General features: G+C 46.8%; 1 protein-coding gene and 1 long non-coding RNA gene across 17 annotated transcripts in view; one reads left to right on the top strand and one right to left on the bottom strand.

The window, feature by feature from the left end:
- CAMTA1 (calmodulin binding transcription activator 1) overlaps positions 1-15,319 on the bottom strand; it is an 847,309-nt gene that overhangs the window by 556,735 nt on the left and 275,255 nt on the right. For all 16 annotated transcript variants that reach the window (XM_077891382.1, XM_077891378.1, XM_077891377.1 and 13 more), the window contains one exon: positions 6,327-6,394. In XM_077891382.1, the coding sequence (XP_077747508.1) occupies positions 6,327-6,394 (68 nt within the window). The remainder of the gene's footprint in view (positions 1-6,326; positions 6,395-15,319) is intronic.
- LOC144310437 (uncharacterized) lies at positions 1,177-9,282 on the top strand. Its single transcript, XR_013376162.1, has 3 exons — positions 1,177-1,422; positions 2,875-3,006; positions 3,579-9,282. It is a non-coding gene; the product is annotated as an uncharacterized LOC144310437 (long non-coding RNA).

Consider the following 15,319-nt stretch of genomic DNA (forward strand, 5'->3'; position numbering starts at 1 on the left):
CCACTTTCAAGTGTGCATTTTAGTGGCATTAAGTCCATCCACAATGTGGTGCACCCATGACCACCATCCATTCCCAGAACTTTCTCATCTTCCCAAACTGAAATTCTCTGCATGAAACACTCACTCCCCATCCCATCCCCCAGTCTCCCAGCCCCCACCTTTCTTTCCTCTGTCTCTCTGTGAGTCCAACTCTTCTAGGGACTTCACAGACTGGAGTCACACAGGATTTGTCTTCTTGTAATGGGCGCACTCCAGTGAGCGAGTGTCCTCTAGTCTAGCTTCAGCCATGCTGCCGCATGTGTCAGAACCTCATTCCTGTTTCCTTCTGAGAATTCTTTAATCACCCAAATAGGAGCTCCACATGATCTTCGAAATTCTATTCTGGTCTCTCAAGCAGCCTCCCCAGCAATCAGGGCTGTCCCAAGGATCAGAGGCCCTTCAAGGAGCCAGCAGGTCATGACCCCCATGCACCCCTTGCAGAGGGCTGTGGCCCTAGCAGCACCAACTGCATGGGGACCAGCCTGGGGCCTGATTGGGTTGGCTCTCTAGGTGGAGCCCTGTGCCCACACACTGGTCCCACTCTACCAGCCCATGCTGGTGCACACCTGCTGCTCTGCCCTGAGTCTGCACACCACCCTGTGCCCCATCAAAGCTCCCTGTACACTAGCCATTCAGAGACAAAAAAGACAGCATGACCCAAGGGCAGGGGGCTCACCATCTCACTGGGAAGGCAAGACTTACATACTGATGACAGCGAGACTGTCAAACAGTTGACGATACAGAGAATGTGGGCTGCAGAAGCTGACAGGGAAGAGGGCTCACTACAGGTTGATGAGTTTGCAGGGGCTCCCAGAAAGAAGTGAGATTCAAAGGACAGGCAGATTGGGTTGGGCATGGAGCATTCGAGATCTGAAGGCAAAAGGAGGGGACACGGAAGATGTGTTTGGAGAGCAGGAAGCAGCCCCCTAACTGTAGTAGGTGTTCTGAGGTAGGAGTCAAAGGGAAACACTGAAGAATATGGGTTAAGGCAGGAGAATGACCTTGGGCTGAGGCAGAAGAATGACCTTGAACTTGAAGCTAGAGTGGGACTTATCACATAGGAAATCTCTGAGGCATTGGAGGGGAACAATGATGCCACAAAGGAGCATTGTAGGACAGCTCATGCAGGGAGGGGAGTCCATCCCAGAGAGGGAAGCACAGCGGGAATGGTTCCCTAATCCAAGCGTGACATTGGTGGTACAGGCCTACCTGGGGGAATCAGGTTGCGAACTCCAGTCTGAAACACTGGCAGAAGCACTGGCTAACTCCATCCAAGGGACAATAGTCCTGGGTAGGGGACTGGTAAGCAAGAGCAGAGGACAGAGGACTCAGTGTCCACCCTCCCACCTGGCCATCACCGGGAGCACAACAAGCAATGCACAGGTGGGGTCTAGAGAGATAAGAGAGGGACAGTGGGATGTGTCTGGGAGTCACTTGGGTCTTTTCAAAACTTAGGTCTCACTTTTCTTTTCCTTTCCTTCCAGACTCCCTCCCTATCTTTGGCTGGTTTACTGTTTATTGACCACGAAGCATTTAGTGCTCATTATAGGAAAATTCTATTACTAGACCTTTAGTGCTTCAGTGTTAGGTGCTATCTATATAAATCTAATTAATTAATTAGATAATTAATAGCATCTTCCAGCCTCTTCTAACTAGTGTACACAGGATTCCTGGGACAGAAGTGCTTCCAATTTCATCTTAAGCTTTGCTTGTCCCCGGCTTCCAGGGAAGGTTGCATGGTTCCCAAGGGAGGAGCAATAAATTATTGCAATTGCTAAATTTTGCAGCCTTTCCCCCACCCCCACCCCATGCCCTGCTCCACTCTACATTCTGCACTGCAGGGGAGTGTGCAGTTTCCCGCACTGTCCATGCCTGGGAGGCTGCATCCAACTCAGGAACATACCTGACAGACACACCTGAGCCACGCTCACCAACACAAGGACGCTCTGCCTGGTGCCTGACTCTCCAGGGTGGCTCGGAAATTTTGGAGGTGGGAGGTGGGAAGGAATATCAAAACTATTTATTGGGCCACCTTTGAACCCCACACCCACACAGAGGTACAGCCTAAAAGGTAAGATTACAAGCTTTGCAATAAGATAACCCTGGGCTCCAGCTCCAGCTCCAACATTTGCTGTGCAGTCTTGGACAGATTGTGTACCCTCTCTGCATCTTGCCGCCTGGCAGAACTGTTGAAAGGATTTAAAAGCACAGGACTAGGTCAATTAGCTGATCCTTGGGAGACACACAGACAAAAATAGAATGGAGCAAACCCAGCTCTCTTCCTTCACACACTCACACTCGTCTTCTGCCTCACTCTTGTTCGTGCCACAAACATGCACTGAGTGCCCACCACATGTTCAGTGCTATTCCAGGTACTGGGGACACCCCAGGAACACACCAATGCCTCGTGATATTGTCACTGTGGGGGAGAGGAGGTCAGATCATGAATAAGTGAATTAGACAAATAAATAGGTGAAATACATTGTGTGTCATATGGCAATAAGTGCTCCAGAGAAACATAAAACAAGAAAAAAGGAAAGGAGGTCTGGCTGAATGGGAGGGGTGTGGTTTTAAATAGTGTGCTCAGGGAAGACCTCACAGAGAAAGTGACACCAAATCAAGGCCAGAAGGAGGAGCCTGAAGAACATTCTAGACTGAGGGAATAGGCTCTTAATTCCAAGACTCCGAATTCACCTGGTGGGGTGGGATGTGTGGTGTGTGTGTGTGTGTGTAGTTCCCCTGGGGCCTCCAAATGGTATTATTATATTGCTGAGCACACAGCAAGTGCCAAATAAAGACGTCCTGAAGGGTGATTTTTCAAACTGCCATTTCCAGAAGGTCCCAGTTGCTGATAATATAATATGGGCTGTTTAAACATTCAACACTCAACCCTGCCATGGTGCCGCCGCCGCCCCCGAGGCCCCCAACCCTGGGAGCCTCCTTGTAGCACACCTCATTATGAAACAGGTGAGTGGGGCTCCCGGGACCTTCTCTGTAATTAGGGCAGTATCTGAGCAAGGGCTATATTTATAACCCCCAGCCATCAGCAAGCCACCGAGACAAGGAGTGGGTCCCTGAGCAGCTCCTATACCAACATCTATATGTGAACCGATTACAACAATTAATTTAATAGGGATTCCTCCACACAAACAATGTATCATTTTATTAGGAAACTCTATAAATGTCAGTGGTGCAATTCATTTTTATTAATTTTCTAAAATGAAATTAGCAGTGGCAGTGGCGGTGGCACACAGAAGTTGCATTGCCTTCTCATTCAGCAGAGTATTGGTGTCATTAATTCCTTAGTACCAGGAGGCCGGTTTGTATGAACTCAGCAGTTAACTGCACCAATTAATTTCAATACTAGAGATGGGAAGGGGGGGGGGAATCCAAACTCAACTCAACAACTAATTTAGGAAGGTCCTTGAACAACCACAGCAACTTTTCCTCCTCCTGGGATGAGAAGCTTTCAAGTGTAAACACGAAGTGGATATTATAATACTAATAGGAAACGTTCTGTCTTCACCCTCTGCCTTCAGGAAAGGAATTCATCTTTCCAAAGCCTGAAGAAATTCTGGCAGATGTCTCCTGAAGTTGCAGCCTGCAGCAGGCCCGGGGACCACTCCTCGCAGACAAGAGGATCAGGAATATCCGCTGGCATCGACACTGAGCCTCATGGCATGCAAAGCAAGTTCACAAACACTGTCTCACTCGACCCTCATAATGGCCCAGTGAGGACAGGAGCATCAACTCCATTCCATACGTGAGGAAAAACAGGGGAGCTTTTAATGAGGAACTAAAATGACTTTCTAAAAGTCACAAAGTGATTGAGTGACAGGGCCAGGCCTCAAACCCAGATTTGTCAATATCTGATTCCCACATTCCCTCTCTGCTGCACGCATGCCCCTTGTGCCTCGGGATGGGAAGTCTCCTGGCTCTATTTATACTCCAAAAAGTCAAGTGAGTCAGGCATGACCGTGAGTGACATTCACTTCTCAACTGAAACCCAAACTCTGAAGGCTGAAACACGAGGCAAAATCCCCGCTTGAAATGTTCTACTGATCTGCAGTCAGAGGCTGTTCTGAAGCACAGCACGTGTCTGCGTATCTGAAATCAGATGTCTGGCCCGGGACGTGTTCCAGAGAATCTCACTCTCTGGCTAAAGAGAAGCTCTTTCCTTCCACTTAGATTCAAGGAGTGTTTCGCTGAGGAGTGAAGGGCGCACACAGAAGCCACAGGCTGCTCAAGATGAGGGCACTTTGTAGAGTCAGGGAATAGTGCAGAGAAAGAAATTGGACAGACTTCCTTCCCCGGCACAGAAACCAGGGCAGTGGTTCTCAGAGTGGGGCCCCAGGCTGGCTGCATCCCATCCCCAGGGAACCTGTCAGAAATAACAGGTGCCCAGGCCCCACACCAGGAGTACTAAATCAGAAACTCTGGGGGTGGGGCCCCGGCATGTGTATTTTAGCAAGGCCTCCAGCTGATTCTGGTGCCTGCTCAGGTCTGGGGATGTCTGCCCTGAAAGAAGATGCCCCCAGAAGAAAGAGATGAGTATGCCAGGCTTTCCCATAGTCAGGAATACGGCTGTGCTCACCAAACAGTAGATTGCATCACCATTTCCTCATCCACTCCACCCCTACCCATGCACCATGGAAGAATGTCGTTCCTGCACCTGCTTTTATTGGGCTTGGCCACAGGAATGGCTTTGGCTAATGGACTTGGGAGCAAGGGTGACAGGATGCCACATGCAGCAGGGATTCTCATCGTGCCTACATGGATTGCCTTAGGCTTATAAGCCTCTGCCATGCTCCATGACCATCTGTCCCAGACTGTGGGTGCTTCTTCAGCCCAGGTCCTAGAACAAAAAGATACATGGAGCAGTCCTAAACTCTACCAAAGCCATAGCCAACCCGCAGACCCATGAGCAGGGGGAAAAGAAGTCTGCTGTTCCACAGTCACTAAGTTTGGAGATTGTTTCTTAGATAGCATGATCGCAGCAAAAGCTAACTAATGCAAACCATTTGATTTTCTAGCAAAGGAAATCATGGCCCCAGAAGGCTGAGGAATGAGAACATCCTGCAGAGGCATTCAGGCTGGAAGGTCAAAAAAAAAAAAAAAAAAATCAGAGCCAACCTCTAGCCCCACCTATGGAGATGTGAATCTCAGAATCAACCTTTCTCCTCAATATCCTCCAACATCCTCCAAAATGGACACTTTTGTCCTTGTCTAAATGATGCCAACCAATAAAAACTTAAGTTTAATAAAGTAATAATTTAAAGTACCTTCTAGAATGAGCAAGCATTCTAGAGGATAAGACCCTCTTTCCTCCGTGGCTCAGAAAGGACAGAGGTCAAGGAACTGGGCAAGGGGGCAGAGGACACACCCCCACCCCTTTCCCTGGTCTCAGGTGTACCTGGAGAATTTGGTGCTTCTTCCCCCAGAGACAGACTGAGCTTTCTGCCTCTGAAGTCACCCCCACAGCCCAGCCACCGTGTGAGCTGCACTCTGGCCAACACCCATCACACTGACGAATGCCTGACCTGTCACCACTAATGGATACGTGGTAGCAATTGGTGGCCACGTATCTCCGAAGCTCTAAAGTATAACACACCAAAAATAAAGCTGAGAGCAGGGGAAGAAAGAAGAAGCTGCCTTTTAAACAAACCCCAAGCCCCAGCTTCACTGCTCTTCACACAGCAGTATGATTTGCGCGGCCGAGTCATCATCACCCATTCCCTGTCCCCAAGTAGTGTGGGAAGTACCCTGTCTGTGGCAGTCTGTTGGTTCAGCACATTTGCTGCATAATAAACTGCAATTTTAGTCCCTGCTTCTGATTTGGGAGATCTTGTCACCACAACTAGGAATGACCCAACTTTGAGTTTGTAAAACATGTTGAGACAAAGGTGGACAGTGAAGGTAGTTTCTCATTTAAAGAGTGAGTTTCTAGAAAACACTAGAAAGTGCAGGGGGGTACTTTTCCAAAATAAAGTTCCCCTGATGTACCCACCCGCCAAGGCTTTCAAAGTAGCTGGCTGGGAGACCCAGCATTAAGCCATCAAGTTTAAAGCTTCAACTTCGTGTGACAGCCTCCATGCTGTTTTGAAGCTGTCTGATTGTGTTCACTGCCACTGTCTTGGGTCAATTAATGAGACCTCAGTGTCACACGCTATCACATGCAACACGGTATGTGCAACTTGCCCACGAACTGATCAGCCAAACCAGGTAATCAATGAAAATCAATCCATTTACCGTACATAGTTGAAGAACTGCAAGATCTGGGACATTACCTTGTCTTAGGGGATGTGGTTAGCCATTCCTCGTGTTTCTCAAATGTTATTAAATAAGCTGCAATTTCCTGAAACAGAAGAATAAAAAAATAATAATAACAATTAGCTCACATCAGGTCCTGAGACGCAAGAAACTTCTTGTTGCTTCCCAGCTGCTGCCTCCCTGGTGAGGCTGGACCCCCATCTCTGCCAGAAAGCACCGGACTTGGATGGTGCCTCTATTTTGATTTTGTTAAGCTCTTTCCATTCAGCCTGCCATACAATCATCATCAAAGCGCTGGATTTCAAAAGATGAGTCAGTGGCAAGGACAAAGATATTTCTCTGTGGGAAGAAAACACCAGACACAATTTCAGATACTAAATGTCATTAATTTGAAGGAGGGACAAACAGATGCCAACAACAGGTCTGCACCTGTGCAAGGTTGTCATTGGAAAAGTTTTGTCTGTCTTCTTCTGAAGCTGGACTCATCTTTCATCATTTTCACAAGAGACGTCACATTCCCTCGGCTTGACTCCCACCCCCCCGAGCCAAATCATGCAAAGATTAAAAAGAAAAGATAAAGCCATACTCCAGAGCGAGCGAGAGAGAGAGAGAGAGAGAGAGAGAGAAGTTAACCTTTCCCTCTACTGATAACTTAATCTATTGAGCGGTGCTTCAGAAACAAGAGCAATGTCAGCAGAGTTTAAGGCAAAGATGGAGGAAATGTGGGCACCTGAAGGTAAATTAAATATTTATAAACACAACAACATCACTGCAGATAGAATTACTGATTTATTAATAATTTCCATAAAAAGCCAGTGGGCGACATCAACATAAGTCATTGCTCCAGCTCTGGGGCATGATATGGCCCATTACCTCCAGCTCCAAACGGATCTGCTAACATGAAATTGGCACGGATTGGGACTTAAATTAAGGTTGGACTCATACACATTTCCCTTGATCTTGGTGATGATACAACATAAAGCTGCTGCCCTTGACCATCAAAACATGCAGAGAGGGGGCCTCTGTCTCAATTCTCTCTGCAGCGGGGGTTTCCAGAGGGCTCATGGTGATGCAGCAGCCCATCTGCCTAGAGGCTCAAAGCCTTCCTCTGCAGTGAGCCTCCTCTGGGCCTGGACATAACGGGAGGTGACACCTTTGACCAGAGGCACTAAACCTGCCCTTGAAGAAAAAGAAGAGACGCTTCCCAAAATCAGGTTAGCAGAGCAGGTGAAAGTAGAAAATGCCATCCACACCATGCAGTCTGAAGGCCACAGACTCAAGTAGAGATCAGGATCTCCTATAATCAGCCACTACCACCAGGCAGCCAGTGACTGGTGACCCAGAGCCCATGCTGCCTCATTCTGGAAGCCCAGATCTTTCACAAAGAACCTGGCAAGCAGAAACTTGTGGCCAAAATAGAGCTCCCTCATTGCAGAGATTCCTGTCACCAAGTGCAGCTAAAGAAGCAGATCGACCAGCACACTATTCTCTCTCATTTCTGAAGCTGTTATGTTCCATATTCTATTTCTTCTCCTTAGAAAACACCTTCCCCGAGGTCTTGCCATAGACAGACACCACCTCCTTCAGCTGGCCCTCCCTAACTATCCACAGTGGTGGGGCGGGGGTCGCCTGCCCATGCTGTGTGCTCCCATGGCACCGCACCATCCTCCACTGTGTATGATTTATCACTTTGCAACCTAATTGCTTGTTTACTTGGTAGCATCCCCCCACTGGATCATGAGCTCCTCGAAGGCAAGGAATATGTCATCACTGATATATCCCCAGGACCTAACAGCATCCTGACAGGCGTTTGTTAGGCAGATGGATGGACGGGTGGGTAGATGGGAGGGAAGGAGAGAGTTGGGGTGAGAGAAACAAATATGCAGGTAGAAGTGAGTCTGTGTGTCTGTGTGCATGTGTCCTGAGTGTGTTGTGTCTTTGTATAGGTTTATTTTTAGGTGAGGTATAGCTTAAAAGCAGCAAAATGCAGCAGTTCCTAAATAAACCATTACCAGTGCTTTAATTAACTCCAAGCCACTGTAGCAAGGTAATGTAGTATCACAGTTAAGATCACATGCTTCAGAAGCAAACAGACTTGGCTTTGGGTGCTGGCTCTGCCACTTGTTAGCTGTCTGATCTTAAGCACATTGCTTACTGTGTAGAAACCTCGGTTTTCTATGAAACTGAGATAACACCACCTCATGGGGCACTTACAGGGAGCAACAATTCTTAGGACAATGACTGGCACATAGCAATGCCCACAACCACAGCTACCACTATTCTCATTTTGAGGTCCACGTGATGTGAGCTGCCTGTCTGGAGGCCCCTGATGACATAGCAGGGACCAAACTGGTGCAGCTCAGAAGCTGCCACCACTGCTGGACTTAACTCCATCTATCCCCACCTTCCATCCCTTTCTACCCTCTATGCTCACAATGAATGGTAACATCACAGTGGCTGTTCAGAGTTAGTTGGAGTTGATCCTTCCATGTATCTATTGATGCCCATTTGGCTTCACAAAACACTGACAGCAGGCTGTGGCTGGAGTCAGTGAGTGGATAAATTGAGCCACTTATGTATATCAACCCATCTACCTGAATTTCAGAAGTCTTGGCATCCAGAAAATAGGCTGTGCCAACTAGAACCCCTTGGATCCATATCCTTACCTTGGATTATGCCACAAGCTAAGTGACCCCTCCTGGCCCAGAATGATGGGGGCACAGTACATCCCAGCCACCTCCAGATTAATCACAGCATTCTGAAGATCCAAACACCCAAAGAAGACCTTCATGAACATCCCTCGGCCAGTGCTTACCCCAACCCAGCAGGTACCCCTGCCACTACTGCCTTTCAAATAAATAAACCCCCTGGACCACTTATTGCCTTCACTATTTACTCTAAAAATATTTTTTGAGTACCTATTTTGTGCCAGTCAGTGAACAAGACCACTGCTCTTAAAGGACTCATGGTCAAGTAGGCAATAGAGACAAGTTAACACGATGGAGCAGCATAAGCACCATTACAGAGTCACTAGTCCAAGTCAAGTCTGTAGCCACACCCAGCAGGTCATCTCAGGCCTAGTGAGCTATTGTATGAGCAAACAAAGCCACAAGAAGTCACAATGATTTATGATCTAACCTTTGAGCACTGACCACTGAGCACTATTACCTCCAAGGTAACAATACCTCCCACACGATGCCCTTTGGTGGGGCATTCATCCCACTTAAGAGCAGCCTTTCTGAGCAAAGGAAACTGAGTGCCCAGACCCATGTAATTGCCTCTGTGGTGCTCAAGTTGGCTGCCTGGCTTCCAGCTAGACTTGGCATGTCTGAGTCACCTATCTACTCCCAAACTCATGCTACCCAGTCCATGCAGCCCATTTCCCTGATGCAGGTCTTGGTCCACCTCATCATCAGATGGGCAGACCATGGGCCAGACCCACCCTCCCAAAGCTAAGGAGCATATTGGGAAAATGGATATGCACATGCCAAAGAACCAGAGAATACTAGATGGTAAATAGTGTAGACCAAAGTAAGGACCGTAAAAATTCAGAGTAAGAAGAGTCAGCTGGGCCAGGAAAGGGGATAGTTCTGTGAGGGAAGAGAGATTTCATCATTTGTGTCATCATCGCTATCATCACAATGGTTAACGTTAATAGAATGATGCCTAGGGCCTACCACTCTAGGACTTTATAAGGGATAATCTCACTTAATCTTCATAACAAATCATGAAGCAGGAACCATGCCTGTTTTATGAGTGGGAAAATTGAAACACACAACAGTTAGGTGGCTTGCCCAAGGTCATATGGCTAATCTCTGTGCAACCTGAACCAGAACAAGTGTGGAAAGATTCTAGAGTCTACACTTTCCACTACTGTTCTGAATTTATGATGTGCTCAGAAGGAGGAAAAGAAACTAGCACATGGAGAGTCATGCTTTCTCCAACACAGTTTAAGAGCTTCCTGCTCCCCACTGACCCGGAGGCACTTCATTCCCCCGCCACCCTCAGGGAACCGAGGGAAGAAGCCAGGCCGAGCATCCATCAGTAGGATTCTCTCCTCCCAGCAGGATCATGTTCATTTTCACCCAGAAGTCCTTGTATGATTCATGAGACCATCTACACTTCACTGACAGGGAAAATCCCTTGTATTCAGAAATCATTTACTTAAAATATCTTACAATGCAAAGAAAAGCAACAAACAAAAAGAGAGACAGTCAAGCTAAAGAAGGGAAAAAAAAAAAAAAAAAAGATCTTCAGCCCAACTGTCTGGCCTTTCCCTCTTTCCTCAAAGCTCCACTAACCCAGGGGTCCAAGGAAGGCAAATGGAAAGAGATCTGGTCGACTTCATTTTTTATAGAGCAGGAAACTAAGGCACAGAGGAGGAAAGAGACTTTCCCAAGGTCAGCATTTGTGGCTGCCCCAAGCTGGGAACCAGGGCTCCTGACTCACAGTGCCTGCATGATCTTGTTGGCTCTCAAAGTCAAGTCTGGCCCAGGAAATTCATGGAATGCTCAAACAAAAAGGGAGCTTGCCCCCAAAGAAGTGAAAACAGGAACTCAAGCAAAATCATGTACACAAATGTTCACAGCAGCATTATTCACAGTCACCAAAAGATGGAAGCACCCCAATGCTCATCACAATATAAATGGATACACAAAATGTGCTATATATCCACACTGCAGAAGGCTGTTCAACCATAAAAAGGAATAAAGTTCTGATACATGGATGAACCTTGAAAACATGCCAAGTAAAAGAAGCCAGAAAATAAGAACACATATTGTAGGATTCCATTGATATGAAATGTCCAGAACAGGCAAATCCATAGAGATGGAAGGTAGACTGGTGGTTTCCAGGGGCTAGGAGAAGGGGGCAATGGGGAGTGACTGCTGATGGATATGCATTTTCCTTTTAAGGGGATAAAATTGTCCAGAACGAAATTGTGGTGAAGATTACCCAAAATTGTGAATGTACTAAATGCCACTGGTGGTAATAAAAAAAAGAACAAGTAAAGAGTATAGACATCCAGCTAGGTGTGGCACTGGGATGCCAGCCCTCCTTCCCACAAAGTTGGACCTGAACCCAATGGGCTATACCCATGCCCACAGGCCTCCTCCAGCTCCCCAGCTCTCTTAGTATCTTTCCTCTTGGACCCTAAATACTGCAGCAATGCTGAGAAGAATGACCCGACTGTCAAGATGAAGGAATTCACTGCAGGCTCCAAAGCAAAGACTGTCCAGCTTGCAGATTTTAAATGTTCACTTTGTCCTTTGGACGTTCAAATAGAAAAACTGCCGCCAAAGTATGGTATCTGTGTGTGGCAGGGGCTCTGCGAATAAACTGTGGTGAGTCCCACAGGCCTCTGTATCTGCTTGGCACCAGGTTCAGCCCCTGCAGACCAGGGAGGTGGATGGGCCCCTCCACAAAGTACTGACCCAGCCCCATCCAGGAGGATAGAGGCAGAGGAACCAAGGGGAAGCATGGCTCCACGCTTGGCATCATTGTCTTGTTAAACACTGCATTGTCGTGAATCTCCATCATCCAAAAGCATCATTGCCTAATTGCCAAGTAAGGCTGGGCTGGTTTGCCCTCCGGCTGATGAGGGCTAATGGAGGACTGCAAAGCCCCTTTTGGTGACAAGCGGACTGAGGTCATCCACAAGGGCTGCCCTGAGACTGGCTCTTTTTGCCCCTTCCCACCTCAGCCCGTAAGCGCTGATTCTGCCCATGTCACCTGCCTGGCCCTGTTCATAACCCTCCTCCCCCAGGGAATCTTCTCTGCTGCCTCACTCCAGTGAACTCCACTTCCCATAACCTCAATAATGGTTGCACCATTCCTGGCCTCTCAGAACACAGTACCCTCTGTTACTAGCATTTCTGTGCCTGCTGTTCTCCCTTCCTAGTTTTGCAGCATCTGGGGAGGGCCTGAGCCTCTGAGTTTCAACACTGTAGAGCCCCAAACAATTCTGTACCTAGACATAACAGCAGACCTAGCAATGTAGAATGAAAGAACTCCCAGTTCCTTTGTAAAGGACGCAAACAGAAAGAGCCCACGTCTGAGCCTACTCCTGCTGCAGGTTGGGGGTTGTGTAGGTAAACAGACAAGGGCGTGGTTGCTATCAAGGATCCGTGCCCTGTGTGCAGAGGTGCTACAGAAATGTCTGCTCAGCACTCCACAACCAAAAGCAGCACCCAGCCAGCCCATCAGTACCAGAGCAGCCCTGTCCAGTAGAAACAGAATGTGAGCCACAAATGCAAGAGGGCCACAGGTTTGATTTTTAAATTTCTGGAAGCTATGTCTTCAAAAAAGTAAAAACAAACACAAGAAATTAATTTTAATGATATATTCTGTCAATATATTTTATATTTTAACCCAGTAATTACCAGGTAAGGATGGGCTTATTATTAACTCATTAAAATCATTATTATGATTTTGCTAATTTAAAGAAAGCAGTCGTGAGCTATTTTGCATTCTTTTTTGTACTAAGTTCTCAAACTCCAGTGTGTACTTTCCACCACAGCCCATCTCAGTTTGGAACTATCATACTGCAAGTGCTTAACGGCCATGTGCAGTTGCCACACTGGACATGCAGCCCTAGATACAGACATCAGAGAAACCCGCAAAAAAACAGTATGCCTGCATTCACAGGGCTGACGGGGAACCTCATGTGAATGCAGAAGTAGCCACAGCAAAAACTTCCCCAGAAGCAGGGCTCATGCCCCACTGGTCCCCCTCAGGGGTGAGGAGCCATAGTCCTACCTCTGATGCATGGGGAAGCTGCATCTGCTTGGGAGAGGATCCAGGATTCTCAGACAGGCTGAATTCACCCCCATCTCTCAGCGCAAGCTCGCTGTCACTTCTATTCTGTCTCCAGAAGGAGTCTCCCACTTTGGACACTCCACAGAATCATCCAGTCCAGAGAAACTGGCTTCCCCTTCAACAGTTTTGCCTGGAACAGCCCTCAGAAAAAGGAAGGGAATCCCACCCAGATCTCCCTGGGACGGTCCACCTTCGATCTGTCTTCAAGGCATGCGTTCAATGTCAGGGAAAAAGTGGGGTCAGTCTCAAGGGGGTCTTTAGAGCTTATTGGGACACATTAAATAGACAAAAACAAAAAAACTATTATGTAGAGATATGTTTTGTTTTTATACTCCTGAGTCCAAGTAATAAAAATATCTGTAGTCTACACAATCTCAGATATTTTTGCACACTAGAAAAATGAATCTTCAACCAAGGGATAATTTTTAAAGTTTATTTTTTATGAGAGTTCTGCATAAGGGTTTTATCTGTAAGGGACCAAAGCTGGGGGCTGGGGGGAGGGGAAGCCAGGACTCTCCTAGCAGCTGGCCCCAGCATCTGTTGGAGCCACGAAATGCAATTATATTACTCCCAAACGAGAAGTAAAAATATCTTGTTTCCAATACTCTTGGTTTTAAGACTCATACTTAATGTCCTCTGGGTATTTCAATGGTGCCAGATCTCTGTGTTATGTACTTTATTAGGGATGTGTGAATGTCATATTAATGACTTCTAACCAACATGTTTATAGTGGAAGCACATTTTCCCAGAACCCACCGCTCACTGCACTTTACAAAAAATAATTGGCCTTAATTTAAATAAATAACCAGTCCATAACCCTCTCCCAGGGGCATCTCTCACCTGCAGGGCACCCCATACATAAAGCTAATGGGTCTCCTCCTCCATGATAAATATTCCAACCCTAGGTCCAATAGCACAATGTCCCTTCTCTATACATTCCTGTCCCCATCCACTGACATACTTCCCAAACACCCAGCTGGCCAAGCCAACATCCTTTACAGGATGTTCTGGGTCCCCACTCAGAGGTCAAAAACATCACCCCAAATCATGCCTTCAAAATGACCAGCTCTTGTAAACAGCTAGAATATAGAATAATGGTTTATATTTTTTATTTATAATAATGGTAGCATAGTTCTATGCTGATAATTTATGAGATTGTTGGTGATTAAGATCTCAGGGTTCCAAGGGCATCTGTAGGACTTTCTACAAAATGGTAAAGTAGCAATCCAGGATAAATTCCTGACAGCCTGAGCTTCCACAATAAAGCCTGGTCCAGTTGGCTATCTTACTTAGATACGGTAAAGCATCATCATGACCATTAAAGTGTCAATCCCAGCAGAAACAATGAACCCTCATAAAAACATTCAGAGAAAGATTTGGTGAAGAAGCAATATATCCAGTCTTTCATTCATTTCATTATCCGTTCATTGGTTCGATCATGTGATGAATTACTGAGCACCTACTCTATACCAGGCCCTATGCAAGGCCCTAATGATACAGGCATATGAGTAATGGTCCTGGGAAATACAGCTGGGAAGAAAGACAGGGCTGCAGGATCCAGGGCTATTGTATCAACCCCACAACAGTTGTTGATGCCAAACTAGCAGCACGGATCATGTGTCCATGCTGAGAAGAGAAGTGAAGGTCTCACCAAGGAGCTAACATTTAAACTGGGTCTTGAAGAATGAGTAGGAGTTGCCAGGCTGACAAATGGTAAAAACATTAGAGAAAGGAAACTGTGAGTGCAAAAGCAGGAAGGTGGGAGAAGCAAATGTGTTTGGGGAACTTTGAGCAATAGGAAGTATAGGTAGAATCTGCAGGGCCTGGGGAATGACACAACCCAAAACTGGAAGGTTAGGAAGATAACAGACTGGGGAAGAATTAAAATGACCAGTGAATGGAGTTTTACCCACAAGAACCAGGGGAATCATTGAGAGCTTTCATGTGGAGGGGAGATACAAGAAGAGCTGTGCTTTAGAAATAGCACTCTGATCGTGTGATGGTGGGGAGGGGACTACGGCCCAGAAAGGTGAGAATGGGATCTTGAACTACAATGTGAGAAAGTGGAGCAAAGTTGAATTTTTTCAAACGTGAAGTAAAGATGCTTAAAAGCCAATTGGCCTGAGCAAATGAGGCAATGAGGGCCTCTCCAAAGCAAAGAAGCCCAGGGTGCTGAATGTACCCAGAGATGTGC

Source organism: Canis aureus, chromosome 3 (assembly GCF_053574225.1).
Source record: "Canis aureus isolate CA01 chromosome 3, VMU_Caureus_v.1.0, whole genome shotgun sequence".
NCBI classification, from domain to species: Eukaryota; Metazoa; Chordata; class Mammalia; order Carnivora; family Canidae; genus Canis; species Canis aureus.